This window comes from Ovis canadensis, chromosome 14 (assembly GCF_042477335.2).
Source record: "Ovis canadensis isolate MfBH-ARS-UI-01 breed Bighorn chromosome 14, ARS-UI_OviCan_v2, whole genome shotgun sequence".
NCBI classification, from domain to species: Eukaryota; Metazoa; Chordata; class Mammalia; order Artiodactyla; family Bovidae; genus Ovis; species Ovis canadensis.
In genome coordinates this window covers 60,474,870-60,495,612 of record NC_091258.1, presented here as the reverse complement: position 1 = coordinate 60,495,612, position 20,743 = coordinate 60,474,870, and the positions used below count along the sequence as shown (strand labels likewise).

Genomic DNA, 20,743 nt, shown 5'->3' with positions numbered 1-20,743 from the left:
ATGTTTAGGAAGTCATGGAACAAATGTTGAGTATTTGTTAATTTCATTTTAAAATACAACTGATTTCAAGTTTAAAAAAAAAAAAGAACTTGTCGATTCAAATATGTTTGGTATGTTCAGTCTGTAGCAGTTATTCTTATTAAAACTTAAATTATCTTTTACCAGTGGGATCCTCTTTACTACTTTACTACTTCTGATTTGGCTCCTTTTGAATTCCTTATGATGGCTTTTAGAGTCTGGTAGATTCCAAACTTTCTGGTGTGACAGGATGTTCTAAGCCCATCTAATACATTTTCCTGTGTTAAATATGAAATCAGCCACTTCTATATGGAGCTGTGGTTCCTTTTAGTGGTAAACTGTTTTAAAAAGCCACAATTAGGATGATAGTTTTCATTGTTTCTGGTTGTTATTGCTTGTAGGTTTTTATAGAGCTGGTTACATATGTATTTTTTAGAAGGAGAAAAATAGATCCTGAGTTTATACTGATATTTCCAATGAATTTAAAGGTTACAGTTTTTCTTAATTTTTACGTTTGTATCTCTTTTTGTACTCTGAAAATCTTTATTCTTAATAACATTAAGATATTACATATTTGCTTCGTTTTCATTGATATATGTGTACCTGATGTAAATATTTTAGAATGTGAATGTTTTAGAATAACAGTGCCAAAATCATTAATAACAGTATAGCTGCTGAAAAACAGTTTATAGTTATTTTGTCTGTAGGTTATATTGCACTAGGAATCTAATGTCAAATGTATATATTTTATTTATTTATTTTTTAATGTATGTATTTTAAAGTTCCTTGAAATAAACACTTCCTTTCTGTGTTTACCCTGCTAGAATTATGAACAGATAAGTTTGTTTCAATTTGCTTATGGTTCTTTGGGATGTTTTTTTCCAGTTTGATTTAATTTTGTCTTATATGAAACACAGTTCCAAAGTCAAATGGAGTCTGTTTGATATTACCTTACAATTTTTTGTGTGTCTGTGTTAATGAGAGATATTGAACTATAATTTTTTCTTGTAATATTTTTGTCAAGTTTGGTATTATGGATGGGTTTTTTGCCTCAAAATGTAAAAAAGAATGTTTACTCTTTTTCCTACTTTCTGAAAAAGTTTATGGAAGAATAGTACTGTATCAGCCTTAAATGTTGGTAGAATTTACTGGTGAAGTCATCTGGGTCCTCTCTGTGGACAAGGTGTTTTGTTTTTTACTGAAAATTCAATTTCTGAAATATCTGTGGGGCAGTTTATTTTTTGTTTCTTCTTCTGTGATTTTTAATAATTTGTCTTTTAAGGTATTTGTCCATATCATTCATGTTGTCAAGTTTATTGGCATAGAGTTGCATCATCCTTTTAATGCCTATGAATTCTGTAGTGTATTCTCCTATTGGTAATTTCTTTTTCTCCATAGATTTGCTAGAAGCTTATCAATTGTATTAATCTTTTGAAAGAACACATTTTTTACTTTGTTGATTCCCTGTTAATCCATTTTGGATTTTAATGGATCCATTTTGAATCCATTGTGGATTTTGTGTTTATTTCTTTATTTCTTTTCCTCTTACTTTGAGCTTCATTTGTTCTTTGGCCAGCTCTTGAACATGGGAACCTAAATCACTGATGGTATAGCTCTCTTTTTACCTATCATTTAAAGCTATAAATTTTCCTTTAAATACTGGTTTTGCTACAGCCCACAAAATTTGGTAAGTTGCAGCTTGTGGAATCTTAATTCCCTGACCTGAGATTGAACCCATGCACCCTGCAAGAGAACCGTGGAGTCCTAACCACTGGACTTCCAGGGAAGTTCCAATAAATTGTGTTTTCATAGTCATTCAGTTCAATCTATTTTCTAATCTCCTGTGATTTCTTATGGGTTACTTAGAAATATGTTTAATTTGCAGATATTTGGAGTTTCTACTAAAACTTATTGTTATTTCTAATTTAATTGTGTGTGAACCAAGACCAGAAAATATACTCTGAATGACTCAAACTTAAAATATTTTTAGTACTTTGGTCATGGTTATCCTAAGGGAGTTGCAGTCCAGGACTCAGGCCCCCTCGCCAGTCACGCTCTTAACGCACATCTGCCTTTCTAACCCAAGTGCCTCCATTATAATCTCTCTTTTTAAAGAATACATTTAAGTTATTTACTTATTTGGTTGTTGCTGTACACAGGTTTTCTCTAGTTGCAGAGAGCTTTAGTTGTGGCGCTGTGCTTAGTTGCTCTGTGGCATGTGGGAATCTTCCCAGACCAGGGATTGAACCTTTGTCCTGTGCACGGGGCAGGCAGATTTTTATCCACTGTACCACCAGGGAAGTCCTTCAATACCTCTTTATCAGACACCTCTGCCAAGAGTTCCTTATCATGGATAGGGAGGCAAACCTTGATACTTTATCTCCATTGTAACTTGGTACTCAATATTCTAATACTCCTAGCCCTTCCCCCATCTCCCTCTCCATGAAATGGGAGGGGCCTCTTTTTTGAGTACTCCTTTGGCAGTGAGATGATTCCATGCATCTGTATTTATCCTTCTGACCCTCTATAGGTGCTGTTTCATGGGGAAAATGGAACAGTAGGAGAGTCAGCACTTTCTCTTGGCTAGCCTCTTGCTTATACTAGCTGATTAGTAAGTGATTAAAGATTAAGGGCTTGACTGGTACTTTATTTTGGCTGTTGTCTTCATTAGCTTTTCTAACAACTGGCAGCTCAGCATATCTCAGCTTTTGACAGTTGAGTGTGATGTTCTTGACAGTTGGGTGTGATAGCAATTATATCACAGTGCTTGATGGTTTTGAATAAATCCTCTATATTGTTACTAATTTTTAAAAATCTTTGTTGTATCAGTTATTGAAAGAAAGATGTTAAAATTTCCAAATCTGATTGTAGAGTTGTCTGTTTCTTCTTTTAGTTCTGTCAAGTTTTGCTTTCAGTATTTGATTTTTTTTTCTTAAGTCTCTATACATTTAGGATGGCTATATTTTCTTGATAAATTTATCATTTAGTTCCAGTATTACTCTTTGTCTTGAAATCTATTTTGCCTTATATTAATATGAGTACACAAGCTTTCTTATACTTAGCGTTTGTATGATATATATTTCTCCATTTAACTTTTAACTTATCTGTGTTTGTATTTAAAGTTTGTTTCTTATAGACAGCATATAGTTGGAATTTGCTTTTTGTCGTTTTGATATTGTCCTTTTATTGAAATAATTGGATTATTTACCTTTAAGGTAAGTAAAATTTAGTTTAAACCTGCCAGGAATGGGAGCATCCACATACGTTTTTTTAAGAAAAACTTGGCACTGTTTGGAATTTAATTAGTTCACTTAAATTTGTATCTTTAGCTCTGTGATGAATTTTTAATTGTGATTTTCATTTCACCTGAATTCTCTTTTATTGTTATGATGGGCATAGTTACCTATTGCAGCTGGAAGAAGTGGAGTTTCTAATTATTTGTTGAGCACCTGTATCAGTGATTTTCTGTAGAGGCAGTGACTTTCTGCAGGGATGTTTTAGAAATATAACTGGGTGCTTGTCAATGTTAAGATAACTGAGGTGAAGGCTTCTGGCTTTTGAAAGACTGAAGCAAACCATGAATCTAGATCATAGGTTTGACAGCTTTTCTGTATAGGGCTAGACGGTACATATTTTAGGCTTTATGGGCCATATAGTCTCTTGCAGCTCTCAACTCTGCCATTATAGTGTGGAAGTCACCAAAGACAGTGTATAAATGAATGAGTATAGAGTATAGATGTATTTCAGTAAAGTTTTATTTAAAAAAATAGTTGGTGGGCAATAGTTCACCCAACTCCTGATCTAGATGTCCTGCAATGCACAATAGAAAAAATTGTTCAGTGGCCTACAAAATGAGGACCACAGCTGGGGGCAGGGTGAAATGTGTTTTTTATTATTTGGGTCTAGAATCTCTCACATACTTTTCAAATTGTTCAACTTTTCTCTTTTACTACTAATTGCATAGTTTTGCTATTAGCTAAATCTTCCAGGAATGCTATCATAGTTTGATAAAAGATTGTACTTTGTTTTATTCAGAAATTTACCGAGTTTTTAAAAACCATTTTAAAAAGTTACAGCACTGGTGGCAACGCTGCTTGTGATATTTGACTTGCCAATTATCACATACTTGTAGAATTCTCTGTTTGTAGTTAATGCGTTTCCTTGATTCTACAGACACAGACACACATACACACACACATATGGCCTTTATTTTAAAATGTCAACTATAAATAAATGATGTCAACAACATGTTTTTTGTGGTTGTAAGCATAAGTATTTAACTGTACCTTCTGTGTTTTTGTGTATGATCATTAACATATTAAAATGTAACAGGTGGACATTCTCTCTTATTTTTGGTATGAGTGAGTGAAGTCGCTCACTCGTGTCCGAGTCTTTGCGACCCCATGGACTGTAACCTACCAGGCTCCTCTGTCCATGGGATTTTCCAGGCAAGAGTACTGGAGTGGGGTGCCATTTCCTATACTGTATATAAATGTGTCTTATTGCCTACAAGTTTCATTTTATAAACAGAGAAGTTGTAAATATTTTCTTTTGTATATTGAGAGAGCATTGAGTTTGACCAGGGTAACAGCTATCACCTACCTGTATCTCCCCTGCTTAGTGTGTATTTTGTGGATAGTAGAAAGAGACAGGAAGAGGAAAACAACAAAGATAACTCTGATTTATCCATATGGAGCTTTGTACAAAGCATGGGCTCATGGTTTTGTTTTTTCCTCCCCAGCACTACCTTTTCCAGACTGTGCTTCTCTAAAATAGGAATCTAGAAGATGATCAATCATGTCTCGCAGCTCTAGAAACCATGGCTCAGGTAAACCAGTACCCTCTTTAAATAATCACTTTTTTATAGAGTATGTGCATGTTTGCATTGCTTATTCTGAAAACTTCCTTCCTGACTCACCCCACTCAGGAATGTGCTTTCTGGTTTGTTCCATTGTTATAAGTGATAGTGTTTTCCCTAAGCATGCCTTTCTAATCTAGTTTATACTCACATGCTTAGGCAAAAATCCAGTGAGCATCTTTGACTGGGAGCACTGATATAACAAAAGCAGAGACACAGAGATGTTTATACACCACACAGGAGAAAACTTTGAAATTCTCTTTAGACCTTAGTTTCCTCGTTAGACAAGGTAGGATTTGCTCTTGACTGGGCTTAGTGTCCATACATAGCAAGACCTCATGCTTTGTGAGCTTTTAAGATTATCAGCATGATTAGTTAGGGATTGAATACAGAGGGATCAGGGATCTACCCTGGGAATCCATGATTGACCAGTACCAATAACATGGATCATTTTGAGATTCAGCATGTTGGGCTAATCTTAAATGTGTAAGTTTAGATTATCCATACCACCTTTCTGTTGCTTGGAATAAGGAACAAGGTGAGTTTTTCAAGTGATGAATAGTAACAAGAAAGATCATTATTCATATGATGATGCTGTTGAGAATTATAAACTCCCAAAAGTAAGAAATGCTTACGAGGTTTTTATATAACCTAAAGTGTTTAATGATGCACACTTACTAAGTCAGATATATTCATTATATGGAGCTATTGTACAGCCTATTTTAAGTATTTATTAAATTGTTGGTAATAGGAAAATGCCTATGATGTAATGTTCTTTTTTTTGATGTAATGTTCTGATATTAATATAATGCACCTGAGGTTTCAGTAAATTCTTTCATTTTTTACAAATCTTATAGAGATTTTATAAGATTTTACAGAAAAATTTACCAAATTTTTTCCTTCTTAAATGGAGAAGAAAGAGAAACTCGCATTTATTGAGCATGTATGGTATATAAGATACATATTGTACAGGGTACTTTGTGTGCTATTTCTTTTAATTGGGATATTGTATTTACTTCATGAATTTCCAGATTTATGTGCATAATGAGATATTCTATATGCAGCAACATAGATGGATAATCTATCTATAGCAATAAGCATAAAAAGAAACTTGAGAAGCACCAATTTGTTTAGTGTCTCATCCATGTAAAAGACTGCCCAGCCAAATTGCTCTGTTCCCTTCTTTGTAGAGAGCTCTCTCCATCATCTCCCCTTCCATTGAAAAAGTATTTTCTTTATTTTCACAACTACTATTATGTTTCTGTTTCAGAGATCAGTGATGTTCAGAGATGTTGCCATTGACTTCTCTCAGGAAGAGTGGGATTGCCTAGACTCAGCTCAAAGGGATTTGTATAGAGATGTGATGTTGGAGAACTATAGTAACTTGGTATCACTAGGTAAGAACATCTACCCCTAGTATTTCAGGATCTATCTTTGGAATGGCTGTTGTCGTTTCCAGTATTTCAGGGTTGTTTTTAAGTAATTAACTGCATTTTGTATTATTCTCAAAGGAATAGTTTTAAATTGCTAGAAGTAGAATGGATAGTTTCATTCAGTTCAGTTCAGTTGCTCAGTCATGTCCAACTCTTTGTGACCCCATGGACTGCAGCATGCCAGGCCTCTCTGTTCATCACCAACTCCTGGAGTTTACTCAAACTCATGTCCATCATGTTAGTGATGCCATCCAACCATCTCATCTTCTGTCGTCCCCTTCTCCTCCCACCTTCAATCATTCCCAGCATCAGGGTCTTTTCCAATGAGTCAGCTCACCACATCAGGTGGCCAAAGTATTGGAGTTTCAGCTTCAGCATCAGTCTTTCTAATGAATATTCAGGACTGATTTCCTTTAGGATGGACTGGTTGGATCTCCTTGCAGTCCAAGGGTCTCTCAAGAGCCTTCTCCAACACCACAGTTCAAAAGCATCTATTCTTCGGCCCTCAGCTTTCTTTATCGTCCAACTCTCACATCCATATATGACTACTGGAAAAACCATTGCCTTGACTAGACTGACCTTTGTTGGCAAAGTAATATCTCTTCTTTTTAATATGCTGTCTAGGTTGGTCATAACTTTTTTTCCAAGGACTGTGGTCTTTTCCTTTCATGGCTACAGTCACCATCTGCAGTGATTTTGGAGCCCCCCAAAATAAAGTCAGCCACTGTTTCCCCATCTAATTGCCATGAAGTGATGGGACCAGATGCCATGATCTTAGTTTTCTGAATGTTGAGCTTTAAGCCAACTTTTTCACTCTCCTCTTTCACTTTCATCAAGAGGCTCTTTACTTCTTCACTTTCTACCATAAGGGTGGTGTTATCTGCATATCTGAGATTATTCATATTTCTCCCGGCAATATTGATTCCAGCTTGTGCTTCAGCTAGCCCAGCGTTTCTTGTGATGTACCCTGCATATAAGTTAAATAAGCAGGGTGACAATATACATCCTTGATGTACTCCTTTTCCTATTTGGAACCAGTCTGTTGTTCCATGTCCAGTTCTAACTGTTGCTTCCCGACCTGCATATAGGTTTCTGAAGAGGAAGGTCAGGTGGTCTGGTATTCCTGTCTCTTTTAGAATTTTCCACCATTTGTGGTGATCCACACAGTCAAAGGTTTTGGCATAGTCAGTAAAGCAGAAATAGATGTTTTTCTGGAACTCTCTTGCTTTTTCCATGATCCAGCAGATGTTGGCAATTTGATCTCTGGTTCCTCTGCCTTTTCTAAATCCATCTTGAACATGTGGAAGTTCATGGTTCATGTATTGTTGAAGCCTGGCTTGGAGAATTTTGAGCATTACTTTACTAGTGTGTGAGATGAGTGCAATTGTACAGTAGTTTGAGCATTCTTTGGCATTTCTTTTCTTTGGGATTGGAATGAAAACTGACCTTTTCCAGTCCTGTGGCCCCTGCTCAGTTTTCCAAATTTGCTGGCATATTGAGTGTAGCACTTTCACAGCATCATCTTTTAGGATTTTAAATAGCTCAACTGGAATTCCATCACCTCCACTAGCTTTGTTTGTAGTGATACTTCCTAAGGCCCACTTGACTTCACATTCCAGGATGTCTGGCTCTAGGTGAGTAGTCACACCATCATGATTATCTGGGTCATGAAGATCTTTTTTGTATAGTTCTTCTGTGTATTCTTGCCACCTCTTCTTAATATCTTCTGCTTCTGTTAGGTCCATACCGTTTCTGTCCTTTATCGAGCCCATCTTTGCATGAATTGTTCCTTTGGTATCTAATTTTCTTAAGAGATCTCTAGTCTTTCCTATTGTATTGTTTTCCTCTATTTCTTTGCACTGATTACTGAGGAAGGCTTTCTTGTCTCTCGTTATTCTTTGGAACTCTGCATTCAGGTGAGTTGGAACTCTGCATTCAAGTGAGTATATCTTTCCTTTTCTCCTTTGCTTTTCACTTTTCTTTTCACAGCTATTTGTAAGGCCTCCTTAGACAGCAATTTTGCTTTTTTGCATTTCTTTTTCTTGGGGATAGTCTTGATTGCTGTCTCCTGTACAGTGTCATGAACCTCCATCCATAGTTTAATTGGGCACATTTATCTCCTCTATCCTTAAATATAATTGCTTATCTTCCTTCTGTCTTCCTTCCTGTCTTCCTTGATGATCAGGGCAGAGAAATGAATTCTGGGACACTTGCAGTATTGCCAGAGAAAGCAAGCTATGATTCATTGTTACAGTTTAGATCTACCAAAGCAACTCTAAATGTTTTTTAAATAGGTGTAGAAATGTATGGTTTTTCTGACAATAGAAGAGCTTATAATTAATATAGTGAGACAGAGGATCAATGCATTTTACTAACTATTCAAGTAAACACAGTTCATTACAAAAAAATTCTCTTATTTGTGTTTTGTAGTTGAATATCATATTTTAAGAACTGTGTATTTTACAAAGAATGAATATACTAGAACTGCCTTTTATTGGAAGTTAGCTCAGGAAGAACCTGTGATTGTCGAAGAAAGTTGATTTTTTTCCTATAGCAAAATAAGGAACAGAGCCTATATCAATGAGAACTTTAATAAGTGATTTTCCTACCTAAATAATGACTTTAGTCCTTGGACTCTTCAAGTCACTAGCATATAATTGTCTCTTGCCTCTTCCCTCCCCTTCCCCCGCCCCATAACAACCCTTTTATATAAATTTGAGGGTCAGTTACTTTCCAGACTTTTCTGTGTTTAGATTTATTGTCTCCATTTCAAAAAATATGTTTGTTTATTCAAAATATATTTATTTATTGGGAAGACTATTCTCTGCCAATGATTGTAGTAGGCACTGGAGAAATAATGATCTAAACAAGGACCTATTCTGCTGAAACCTACATTCTTGAATGTTTTGAAATACAAAACAATAAGGAAATAAAAATATGTGTGTATGTGTGTGCATGGATGTGTACATATATTTATTTAATAAATATAGCAATTGCAGGTACCAATAAAGAGTATGAATAAAGGTAAAGTAGAATAGACAAATAACTAAATGGCAATTGGAGGGGTGCATTATTTTAGGTAGATTTTGGAAAAACCTCTCTAAGAAAGTAATACTTGAAGAAAGACTTTACCTAAATAAGGCCGTGAGTCAGGGGGAACAGTATTCCAAGTAGATGGAGTATTAATAGTAAGTATAAAGGGCTTGGGGTGGGCATTAACTTTGTAGGAAGAATAGGAAAACATTTGTCTCGAGAAAAGTGAACGACAGAGTAATAAGAAATATAGTTAAAGAATAGAAAAAAAAGAGTTGACATTTTATTCTCTAAGTTGATGCCCTCTGAATCCTGGCCGAAGCAAATGCATATTGTCTCTGAGGCAAAGTAAGAGGGCTTTAAAATTCTCACAAATTAAGATCAACAAAAGATGAGCTCACAAATATCATCAAACTCACAAGGAAACAGGTCACAGGTGAGTGATAGATAATCTAAGGAAACAACAGATTATGTGGCAAATGATTTCACATATTGGAATTTTTTAATGTAAGTATAAACTAGTGGTGAAATAGTCGAAGAAATAAACTGAATCACAAAAATGACAAGCAATAAAAGGTTTTTATAAAGGAACAGATTTGGAGGAGAACCAAATTGAATATTTCTAAATGTTCTGTTTAGTTCTTTTAAAAAATATAAATAATCATTCTAAGATTGATAATTTGCATGGAAATTATTCTCGTTATAAAAAGAAAAGATAAGCCTTGAATTTGGTGAAGATACTTGCAATGCATATTCAGAAGAATTAAATTAGTATGTGGAATATAAAAATCTTATATAGATGGTTAACAAAAAGGTAAAAGACATTTATAGACAGTTCAAGGAAAAGGGAATGCAAATAGCCAATGATCATGAAAAACTTTAACCTCATTAGCAGTCCAGAAATGCAGATTAAAACCAGTGAGATAATTGTTTCACACACACTAGATTGGCCGAAATTAAGAAGTATGACAGTATCAAGTGTTTACAACTATTTAAGGCAGAAGTATTATATACCTCATTATTCACAATAGGAAAAAAAAATGGAAATGACCCAAATGTCTGTCAGCTGAATGGATGAGTAAAACTGATATATCCTTATAATGGAGTATTAGTCAGCAATTAAAAAAGAATAAAGTTGTGATACATACAACATGGATGAACCTTGAAAATATGCTAAATGAAAGAAGCCAGACACAAAGACTGTTTATATGATTGCAGTTAAATGAAATGTCCACAGTAGACAAATCCATAGAGAAAGAAAGTGTATTAGTGGTTGCCTAGCCCTGGGGTGGGGGCTGGGAGGTGAGGGTGGATAGAAAAATGAAAATGGGGAAGTTGAAAATGGCTGCTAATTGATATGGGGTTTCTTATTGAAATGATAAAAACGTTATAAAATTTGATTGTGATGATTGTTGCACACACAACTCTGAATATAGTAAAAACTGTTGAGTTGCATGTATGCTAAATGAATGAATTGTAGGTATATGAATTATACATGAGTAGATCTGTTTCTTTTAAGAGTTCTATAGCTTACTGACATTGGTATCAGTTGGCATAACCACTTTGGAAAACTATATAGAAATTATTTCCAAACTTACATACACTTTGGAAATAGCAGGGTTCCTTTTAAAATTTCAGGTCCAAAGCCACACCCCAGACCAATTAAATCAATGAATACAGGACACCGATATTATTTTTTTGAAGGTTCCTTAGGTTGTTCAAATAAATGTTCTGACATGTTTGGTAACTAATATGATATTATCTGAGAATTTATGTTTTAAATTTAACTGTTATTGTCAATATGAATATGTTTGGGTTTATTTCTCTCTTGTTTTAATGCTTTAGGTTTACTTTTTTTTTTTTTTTTTTTTTTAGTGTGTGGCATGCAAGGTCTTAGTTTTCCAGCAGGGATTAAACCTGTGCCCTCTACAGTGAGAGCACAGAGTTTTAACCACTGGACCAGCAGGGAATTCCCTTGGCTTAATCTCTTGATCTTCTTTGATTCCTTTTAAAATCTTTCCTTAATTGGGATGGGTAGAGTTATTTTTTTAGGTCCATTTCCTCCCTTCTTTAGTTTAGAAGACATATACCATTTATATGCTCTTACTGGTTATCTTTAATTTTTTATCACATGCACTTTATTCATTTTAATGCAGATGCAGTTTTGTAGTTTTCAGTAATTGTAATATTTGAAAAATTTTACATTTTAAAGGAAGTTAAATATTTTACTAGATATTAACTTTTAATTAATAATAAAACATAGTTATTCTTTCCACATATAATATTTGGTTTGCATACTGCTTTGCAGAGGTCTTGTGATAAACTATATGCCTCACTCTCATACCGAGGATTTCAGGGCCGACAATTAAAAACCACAGATATAAAGGGTTGTTCAGTTCAGTTCAGTCACTCAGTCATGTCCGACTCTTTGTGACCCCATGAACCACAGCATGCCAGGCCTCCCTGTCCATCACCAACTCCTGGAGTTTACCAAAACTCATGTCCATCGAGTCGGTGATGCTATGCAAGCATCTCATCCTCTGTTGTCCCCTTCTCCTCACACCTTCAATCTTTCCCAGCATCAGGCTCTTTCAAATGAGTCAGCTCTTCACATCAGGTGGCCAAAATATTGAGTTTCAGCTTCAACATCAGTCCTTCCAGTGAACACCCAGGACTGATTTCCTTTAGAACGGACTGGTTGGATCTCCTTGCAGTCCAAGGGTTTTCAAAGAGTCTTCTTCAGTTCAAAAGCATCAGTTCTTCGGTGCTCAGCTTTCTTTACAGTCCAACTCTCACATCCATACATGACTACTGGAAAAACCATAGCATTGACTAGACCGACCTTTGTTGACAAAGTAATGTCTCTGCTTTTAAATATGCTGTCTAGGTTGGTCATAACTTTCCTTCCAAAAAGTAAGCGTCTTTTAATTTCATGACTGCAGTCACCATCTGCAGTGATTTTGGAGCCCCCCAAAATAAAGTCAGCCACTGTTTCCCCATCTAATTGCCATGAAGTGATGCGACCAGATGCCATGATCTTCATTTTCTGAATGTTGAGCTTTAAGCCAACTTTTTCACTCTCCTGTTTCACTTTCATCAAGAGGCTCTTTAGTTCTTCTTCACTTTCTGCCATAAGGATGGTGTCATCTGCATATCTGAGATTATTCATATTTCTCCCGGCAGTCTTGATTCCAGCTTGTGCTTCATCTAGCCCAGCGTTTCTTGTGATGTACTCTGCATATAAGTTAAATAACCAGGGTGACAATATACAGCCTTGATATACTCCTTTTCCTATTTGGAACCAGTCTGTTGTTCCATGTCCGGTTCTAACTGTTGCTTCCTGACCTGCATATAGGTTTCTCAAGAGGCAGGCCAGGTGGTCTGGTATTCCCATCTCTTTCAGAATTGTCCACAGTTTGTGGTGATTCACACAGTCAAAGGCTTTGGCATAGTCAGTAAAGCAGAAATAGATGTTTTTCTGTAACTCTTGCTTTTTCGATGATCCAACGAATGTTGGTAATTTGATCTCTGGTTCCTCTGCCTTTTCTAAAACCAGCTTGAACATGTGGAAGTAATGGTTCACGTATTGTTGAAGCCTGGCTTTGAGAATTTTGAGTATTAGTAGCGTGTGAGATGAGTGCAATCCCTTTCTTTGGGATTGGAATGAAAACTGACCTTTTCCAGTCCTGTGTCCACTGCTCAGTTTTCCAAATTTGCTGGCATATTGAGTGCAGCAGTTTAAAAGCATCATCTTTTAGGATTTTTAATAGCTCAGCTGGAATTCCATCTCCTCCACTAGCTTTGTTTGTAGTGATACTTCCTAAGGCCCACTTGACTTCACATCCCAGGATGTCTGGCTCTAGGTGAGTGATCATACCATCGTGATTATTTCGCTCATGAAGATCTTTTTTGTATAGTTCTTCCGTGTAGTCTTGCCACCTCTTCCTTATATCTTCTGCTTCTATTAGGTCCATACCATTTCTGTCCTTTATTGAGCCCATCTTTGCATGAAATGTTCCCTTGGTATCTCTAATTTTCTTGAGGAGATCTCTAGCCTTTCCCATTTTACTGTTTTCCTCTATTTCTTTGCATTGATTGCTGAGGAAGGCTTTCTTATCTCTCCTTTCTATTCTTTGGAACTCTGCATTCAAATGGGTATACCTTTCCTTTTCTCCTTTGCTTTTCACTTCTCTTCTTGTCACAGCTATTTGTAACGCCTGCTCAGACAGCCATTTTGCTTTTTTCTGCATTTTTTTCCCATGGGGATGGTCTTGATCCCTGTCTCCTGTACAATGTCACAAACCTCTGTCCATAGTTCATTAGGCACTCTCTATCAGATCTAGTTCCTTAAATCTATTTCTCACTTCTACTGTATAATCATAAGGGATTTGATTTAGGTCATACCTGAATGGTTTAGTGGTTTTCCCCACTTTCTTCAATTTTAATCTGAATTTGGCAATAAGGAGTTCATGATCTGAGTCACAGTCAGCTCCTGGTCTTGTTTTTGCTGACTGTATAGAGCTTCTGCATCTTTGGCTGCAAAGAATATAATCAGTCTGATTCCCGTGTTTACCATCTGGTGGTGTCCATGTGTAGAGTCTTCTCTTGTGTGTGTTTGTTATGTACCTTGAAATGAATTGGTGGCTGCTGTGGCAGTGAGTAGAGATTTATAAAAAGGTGAAATTGACATGTTTATGTCAAATACACATTTCATTTTCACAAAATTCTTATTGGGATTGTACCAGCAGTGTGTGACTGTACTGTTTTTCTACACTTTGATGAACACTGGATGATCATTACATAAAAATACGTCAATTTGTAGATAAAAAATTGAATGACATGAGTTTAAATATTTTGGGAGTATTTCTGTCTATTTTGGTCATTTAGTCATTACCATTATTGTTTGTGTCACTTAACAAATACATCCTTAAGAAAACTGACAATATCTCCCTTCTCCCAGGACAATATAAAGAATGTTAGAATACTTTCATTTTGATTAATCTTTCCTATCTGATATGTTATTGTTGACTAACATTTTAATTGTTTCCTTTAACCCCCCACAGTGGGCATTAATTTTGTTTTGTAGTGGTAGTATTTGGTTGTAGATTTATTTGCATGATTATTCTTTTATTTGCACACTGTTCCTTTTCCATCATACCTTCCTACTGGGATTGTTTTATTTATCATTAAATACATTAGGCAAGACCAATTATTAGTAAATACTCTTCATTTTATATTTTTTGCTTCACCTTTATTTTTACCTGATGATTTAAGTGGGTATAGAATTATATGCTGACAATTATTTTTTTCTCAGCACTCTGAAGATATTATTCCACTGTCTTCTGGCTTCTGTTGTTGCTCTTGAGAAGTCTGCCATCTGTCTCATTGTTGTTCCTTTTGTAAGTAACCTGTATTTTCTCTCTGTTTTAAGATATTTTCTTAAGATCTTAATATAATTGATTATATTGTTTTCTTTATTTCTAGAACTTTGTTATTTTCCCTCTCCTTTAGATGTTTTTGTTTCTTCTATATATTCTATTCCTCTCATTTTGATTTTGTGTTTTTATATATTTCAAGCATTTATGTTACATGTATCATTCAATAATTACAGTTCCTGGGAAACCAGTCTAATTCTTCAGTTTCTTGCAAGCATGGGGGCTCTTGTGTAATGAATTATCCATAGTATTTTTTCTTCATATGATAGAGATTTTAGGGCAAGATAAAAATGTTCCTTGTCATTTTCCTTTGAGGTCAGATGGATCTTTTTCCTTTCCTTTCTCTGTAGGCCTTGGATAGTTTTGATTTTGTGAAGAGAAGCAGTGCCAGTCCTTGACCTTTTTGTCTCTTGGGTTTTTTCTGTACCGTTAAGATACAGACATTTAGGCAAGTGAAGTCAGCAAATGTCCCGAGGGTAGCTGTGACTGCAGAGCATGCTAACCTCTGGCTTCTGATGATCTCTTCATTTTGCCCCCTTTGGATCTGCTTTCCTTTTTTTTTTTTTTGAGGACTTCCCTGGTGGCTCAGACAGTAAAGCCTCTGTCTATAATGCAGGAGACCCAGGTTCGATCCCTGGGTCGGGAAGATCCCCTGGAGAAGGAAATGGCAATCTACTCCAGTACTATTGCTTGGAAAATCCCATGGACAGAGGAGCCTGGTAGGCTACAGTCCATGGGGTCGCAAAGAGTCGGACATGACTGAGTGACTTCACTTTCACTTTACTTTTTTTTAAACTGTGGAATACTTGTAAAAGGAATACTTGTAATACTTTGTGGTATATTACCTAGCATTTCTTGGTGTTTTGGGGAAATCTGACCACTGTTCATATACTTGCAGTATTGAATCCTTCTACCTTTGAACATACTATATCTACTTTCTTTTTATGTCCTCTGTAAAGTTTCATTGCCTTTTTAAAAGATCTTGCACATTTCTTGATAAGTAATTTCCTTAGTACTTCATAAATTTTTTTCATATTATAAATAGAAATATTTTGTTCTGTGAAAAAATTCATAGATATAAATACACATACATAGATAGAGTGAAATATTCATGTCTGTAAATTGATAGTAACCTTACAGAAATATCTAATAGTTTTTCAGTGGATCATTTTGGATTTCTAGGTTGATAATTTGCTCTCCACCTATAATGTATGATCCTTTTCTTTTCTATATGTATCATTAAAAGAAAACTAATCAGTAGAAGGAGCTGAGTATTTGAGTATATTACATTTTTAAAAGTTATTTTTGTTTTTCAAACTAATTGAGGGTGCTTCTAATGTTTAATTTAAAAATTTTCTATTAAATATGTTTATGTAGGTTTCTGGTAAATACCCTTAATTAGGTTAAGGAAGAGCTATTTGGTCTTAGAGGTTTAAATACAGTCTTAAAATACATTTTCTGATGTTGAACTATTTCTGCATTTGTAGGATAAACCTTATTTGATAATGATGTATTAGTCCTTAAATACACAGCTAGATTATCTGTTGCTAATAGTTTACTTTAAAAAATTTACCTATGTTTATTTGTGAAATTGGATTGGTTTTCCTGAGTTTTCTTTGTCCAATTTTCTTACCTGAGTTCATTTAATTTTGTAAAATGACTTGGGTGGATTTCTATATTTTTATATGTTCAAGAACAGTTATACGTGATTTTGTCAATAATACTGTCAGTCATCAGTATCTATTGCCTTTTAGGAGCATAGACATTGAACTCATTTTAAATTCTAATGTGGTTATTGATGTATATTCATATTTTCTATCTTCATGGGTCATTTAAAAAATTATTTTCATCCATTTCATCATTTTTATAATTTACTATTGAGTTATATATAGTTTTTTTTGTCATAAGCACTTTTTAATTCCTTTGGGTTTGGGGGACTTAAGGTCTTTTCTTTTCCAAGTTTTTGGATTTGTGCCCAATCTGATTTTTTTCCTACATGTCAAAGTTCTATATCATGTATTGGTGTTTGCAAATAATTAACTTGTAGTTTTGCTAGCCATTTCTATTCTTTCTGCATTCTAGTTTACTTGTTTATTGATTTTTAGATAGCCAATTGTTTTATTTCTCTCTCTCCTTGAGTTGAACCTTAATTCTCTTGTTTTTAACTATTTCTTATCTTCTATTAAATGGATTTAAGGCTATAAGTTTTCTGTGGTACATTAGCTGAATCTCATGGGATTTCACACAGAGTTGCTCTTGGTAGTTTTAAATTGTGGGTTTTATTTTTCTTTCATTTTCCTTTTATGATAATCATTATATGGAAGTATCTTAGTTACAGTAAATATTTTTTGCATGCTTTTGTAATTTCTAATTTTATTGTAATGTGTTAACATGTCATCAGTTTTACCCATCTACCCATCTTATGTTCCAGTCTTCTCTGCCTTTATTTCTTGTCTGTTTATATTAGGTCCTAAAAGGGGGAAAGATACTGTTCCCTTCTACATACACAACACTTTTGATCCTAGATGTGTGGATTTTCCCATACCAAGCAATTCTCTAGTTCTTGGTGGATACCAACTGGGTATTCTACAGTTTAACTCTGTTCTGACACTGACTCCCCAGAGTAGTACAGACACCACAAGTTAAGGGCTCAGTCCAATGAGATTGACCACCACTTCAGATGACAATTCCAAGTTCCAAGTTGTCACAGGTACTTCTGACTGACTGGCTGTAAATCAGGGTTTCTCAGTGGCTATAAATCTCAGGTTCAATAATTTCCTAGAATGGTTCACAGATCTTAGAGAAACATTGACACTTAGCAGTTTATTATAAAGGATACAACTCAGTAGCAGCTAAATGAAAGAAATGCGTAGTTTTTAATGTTTATGCTGGAATCAGCCTATCAATAATCAATATTGTGGCCAGACTAGCCCTTGTAGTTCTTACGATGATTGCAAGTATGTTTCAGTAGTATGTATCAGGAAAACTGAGAAAAAAGAAGTTTATTTACTTACAGGACCTGGAAATTACACAGCTCATCTGAGGCCATACAGCGAGGTTGTTAGGGAAGAGAGAATGCAGGAGAGAAAAAGAGAGCCAGTACACAGGCATGTGTGTGAGCCTGGGGTTCTGCTTTAACTGGGATTGAAGGTTTCACAGGCCCACTCATTAGTGAATTTAAAAGGTGGAATTGGGAGTCTAAAGCGTGGGAAGATAAAAAACAAGTGGCCCAGATGGTCAGTTATTGAAATCAACTAAGATCTCTAAAACAAAGGAGCTTACTGGGGGGATGTAGCCTGACTCACCCTGCCTCTTTACCTAGTTGTGTGGCTGGCAGCATGTTTATTGGTCCAGACATGCTTGAAATGAATGCCTTGACAATCAAAGTTTAACTCATACTCTTGCATTACAGAAAAGGAAAAAAAAAAAAAACACATGCCAGCTGTAAGGCTTATACCATAGGAAGGTATGGAGAAGAGTTGCAGAGCTTCCATACCCTCTCCAGGTATACCACCCTTTTAGCACTTCAGTGTATTCACTGACTCAGAAGCTCTCTGAATCCCTTCCCTTCTGTTAGGGTTTTTCATGAAGGCTTCATTACATAGGCGTGATTGATGAACTCATTGGCCATTTGTAATTAATTCAACTTCCAGGGGATCTTCCTGACCCAGGGATAGAACCCACATCTCCTGCATTGGCAGATGGGCCATTAGGGAAGCCCCAGCAACACGTTACTGTGGCATGAAATCAGTTTAGTGGTTTTTGACTCTGTGTGTGAGAGAAAGTGGAGTGGAGAGGAAAAAGATGACTAAAATAGTCATCTTTAGTAGTGTAGAATAGAATAGAAACAGAATAGGCATTGTTTTATAAAACTAAATATATATCAGGTTCTTATGGGAAAGGTAAGTAGTACACAATATTTGGAAAACACTGAGGTTATTTCCTATGGATATTATTTTCATATATATATTTTCATATACAGTCTTTTCTACTATGGAAGTTCTTTTGAAATGACAGCAGAAAATTTTCTCTTACCTTTCAGACTTGCCCTCAAGGGGGGCAAACAAGCGCTTATCTCCAAAAAAAGACATTTATGAAACAGAATTATCCCAATGGGAAATGAGTGCCGGACTTGAAAACTGTGATCTTGAGAACTCCAGTTCCAGAGATTATTTGGAAGTCAAAGGCACATTGGAAAAGCAACAGAAAAATCAGGAATATTTTAGTCAAGGAATGATCATATATGATAAAATGTCTATTTTCAACCAGCATGCTTATTTATCTCAACATCCCAGGTGTCATTCTACTGAGAAACCTTATAAATGTAAGGAATGTGGGAAGGCCTTTAGACGAGCCTCACACCTAACTCAACATCAGAGTATTCATACTGGTGAAAAACCCTATGAATGTAAGCAATGTGGGAAGGCCTTTAGTCGTGATTCACAGCTCAGTCTTCATCAGAGACTTCATACTGGTGAGAAACCCTATGCATGCAAGGAATGTGGAAAGGCCTTTACTCAGAGCTCCCAACTTATTTTACATCATAGAATTCATACTGGTGAAAAACCATATAAATGTGAAGAATGTGGGAAAGCCTTTATTCGAAGCTCACAACTCACCCGACATCAAAAAGTCCATACTGGGGAGAAACCTTATGAATGTAAAGAATGTGGGAAGGCCTTTACTCAGAACTCACAACTTACTCTGCACCAGAGACTTCATACTGGTGAGAAACTCTATGAATGTAAAGAATGTAGGAAGGTCTTTACACAACTCTCACAACTTATTCTTCATAAGAGAATTCATACTGGTGAAAAACCCTATGAATGTAAGGAATGTGGCAAAGCTTTTATTTGTGGCTCACAGCTTTCTCAACATCAGAAAATACATAATGGGGAAAAGCCATATGAATGTCAGGAGTGTGGAAAGGCCTTTATTCGTGGCTCATTACTTATGCAACATCAGAGGATTCATACTGGTGAAAAACCCTATAAATGTGAAGAATGTGGGAAGGCCTTTATCCGTGGCTCACAACTTACTCAACACCAGAGAATTCATACCAATGAGAAGCCCTATGAATGTAAGGAATGTGGAAAGACCTTTAGTCATGGCTCACAACTTACTCAACATCAGAGAATTCATACTGGTGAGAAACCCTATCAGTGTAAGGAATGTGGAAAGGCCTTTAATCGTGGCTCCCTCCTTACCCGACATCAAAGGATTCACACTGGTGAAAAACCCTATGAGTGTAAGGAATGTGGAAAGACCTTTAGTCGTGGCTCAGAACTTACTCAGCATGAGAGAATTCACACTGGTGAGAAACCCTATGAGTGTAAGGAATGTGGGAAGTCTTTTATTCGTGGCTCACAGCTTACGCAACATCAGAGAATTCATACTGGCGAGAAGCCCTATGAATGTAAAGAATGTAGAATGGCCTTTACACAGAGTTCACATCTTTCTCAGCATCAGAGACTTCATACTGGTGAGAAACCCTATGTATGTAATGAATGTGGGAAGGCCTTTGCTCGTGGCTTACTACTTATACAGCACCAGAGAATTCATACAGGTGAGAAACCATATCAGTGTAAGGAATGTGGGAAGGCCTTCATTCGTGGTTCACAACTTACTCAACATCAGCGAATTCACACTGGAGAAAAACCCTATGGATGCAAGGAATGTGGGAAGGCCTTTAGTCACGGTTCTCAACTTACTCTACATCAGAGAATCCATACTGGTGAGAAACCCTATGAATGCAAAGAGTGTAGAAAAGCCTTTACTCAAAGCTCACATCTTTCTCGACATCAGAGAGTTCATACTGGTGAGAAACCGTATCAGTGTCGGGAATGTGGGAAGGCCTTTACTCGTGGTTCACAACTAACTCAACATCAAAGAATTCATATCAGTGAGAAATCTTTTGAATATAAGGAATGTGGGATAGACTTCAGTCATGACTCACAAGTTTATAT

The 20,743-nt window shown here is 35.8% G+C and overlaps 1 protein-coding gene across 1 annotated transcript in view; it reads left to right on the top strand.

The window, feature by feature from the left end:
- The window catches only part of LOC138418727 (zinc finger protein 420-like), a 27,630-nt gene extending 6,887 nt beyond the window's left edge, over window positions 1–20,743 (top strand). Inside the window, 4 exon segments of the mRNA XM_069550413.1 lie at window positions 4,760–4,846; window positions 6,147–6,273; window positions 18,820–20,516; window positions 20,518–20,743. Coding sequence (XP_069406514.1) covers window positions 4,838–4,846; window positions 6,147–6,273; window positions 18,820–20,516; window positions 20,518–20,655 — 1,971 coding nt within the window. The 5' untranslated portion in view covers window positions 4,760–4,837 and the 3' untranslated portion in view covers window positions 20,656–20,743.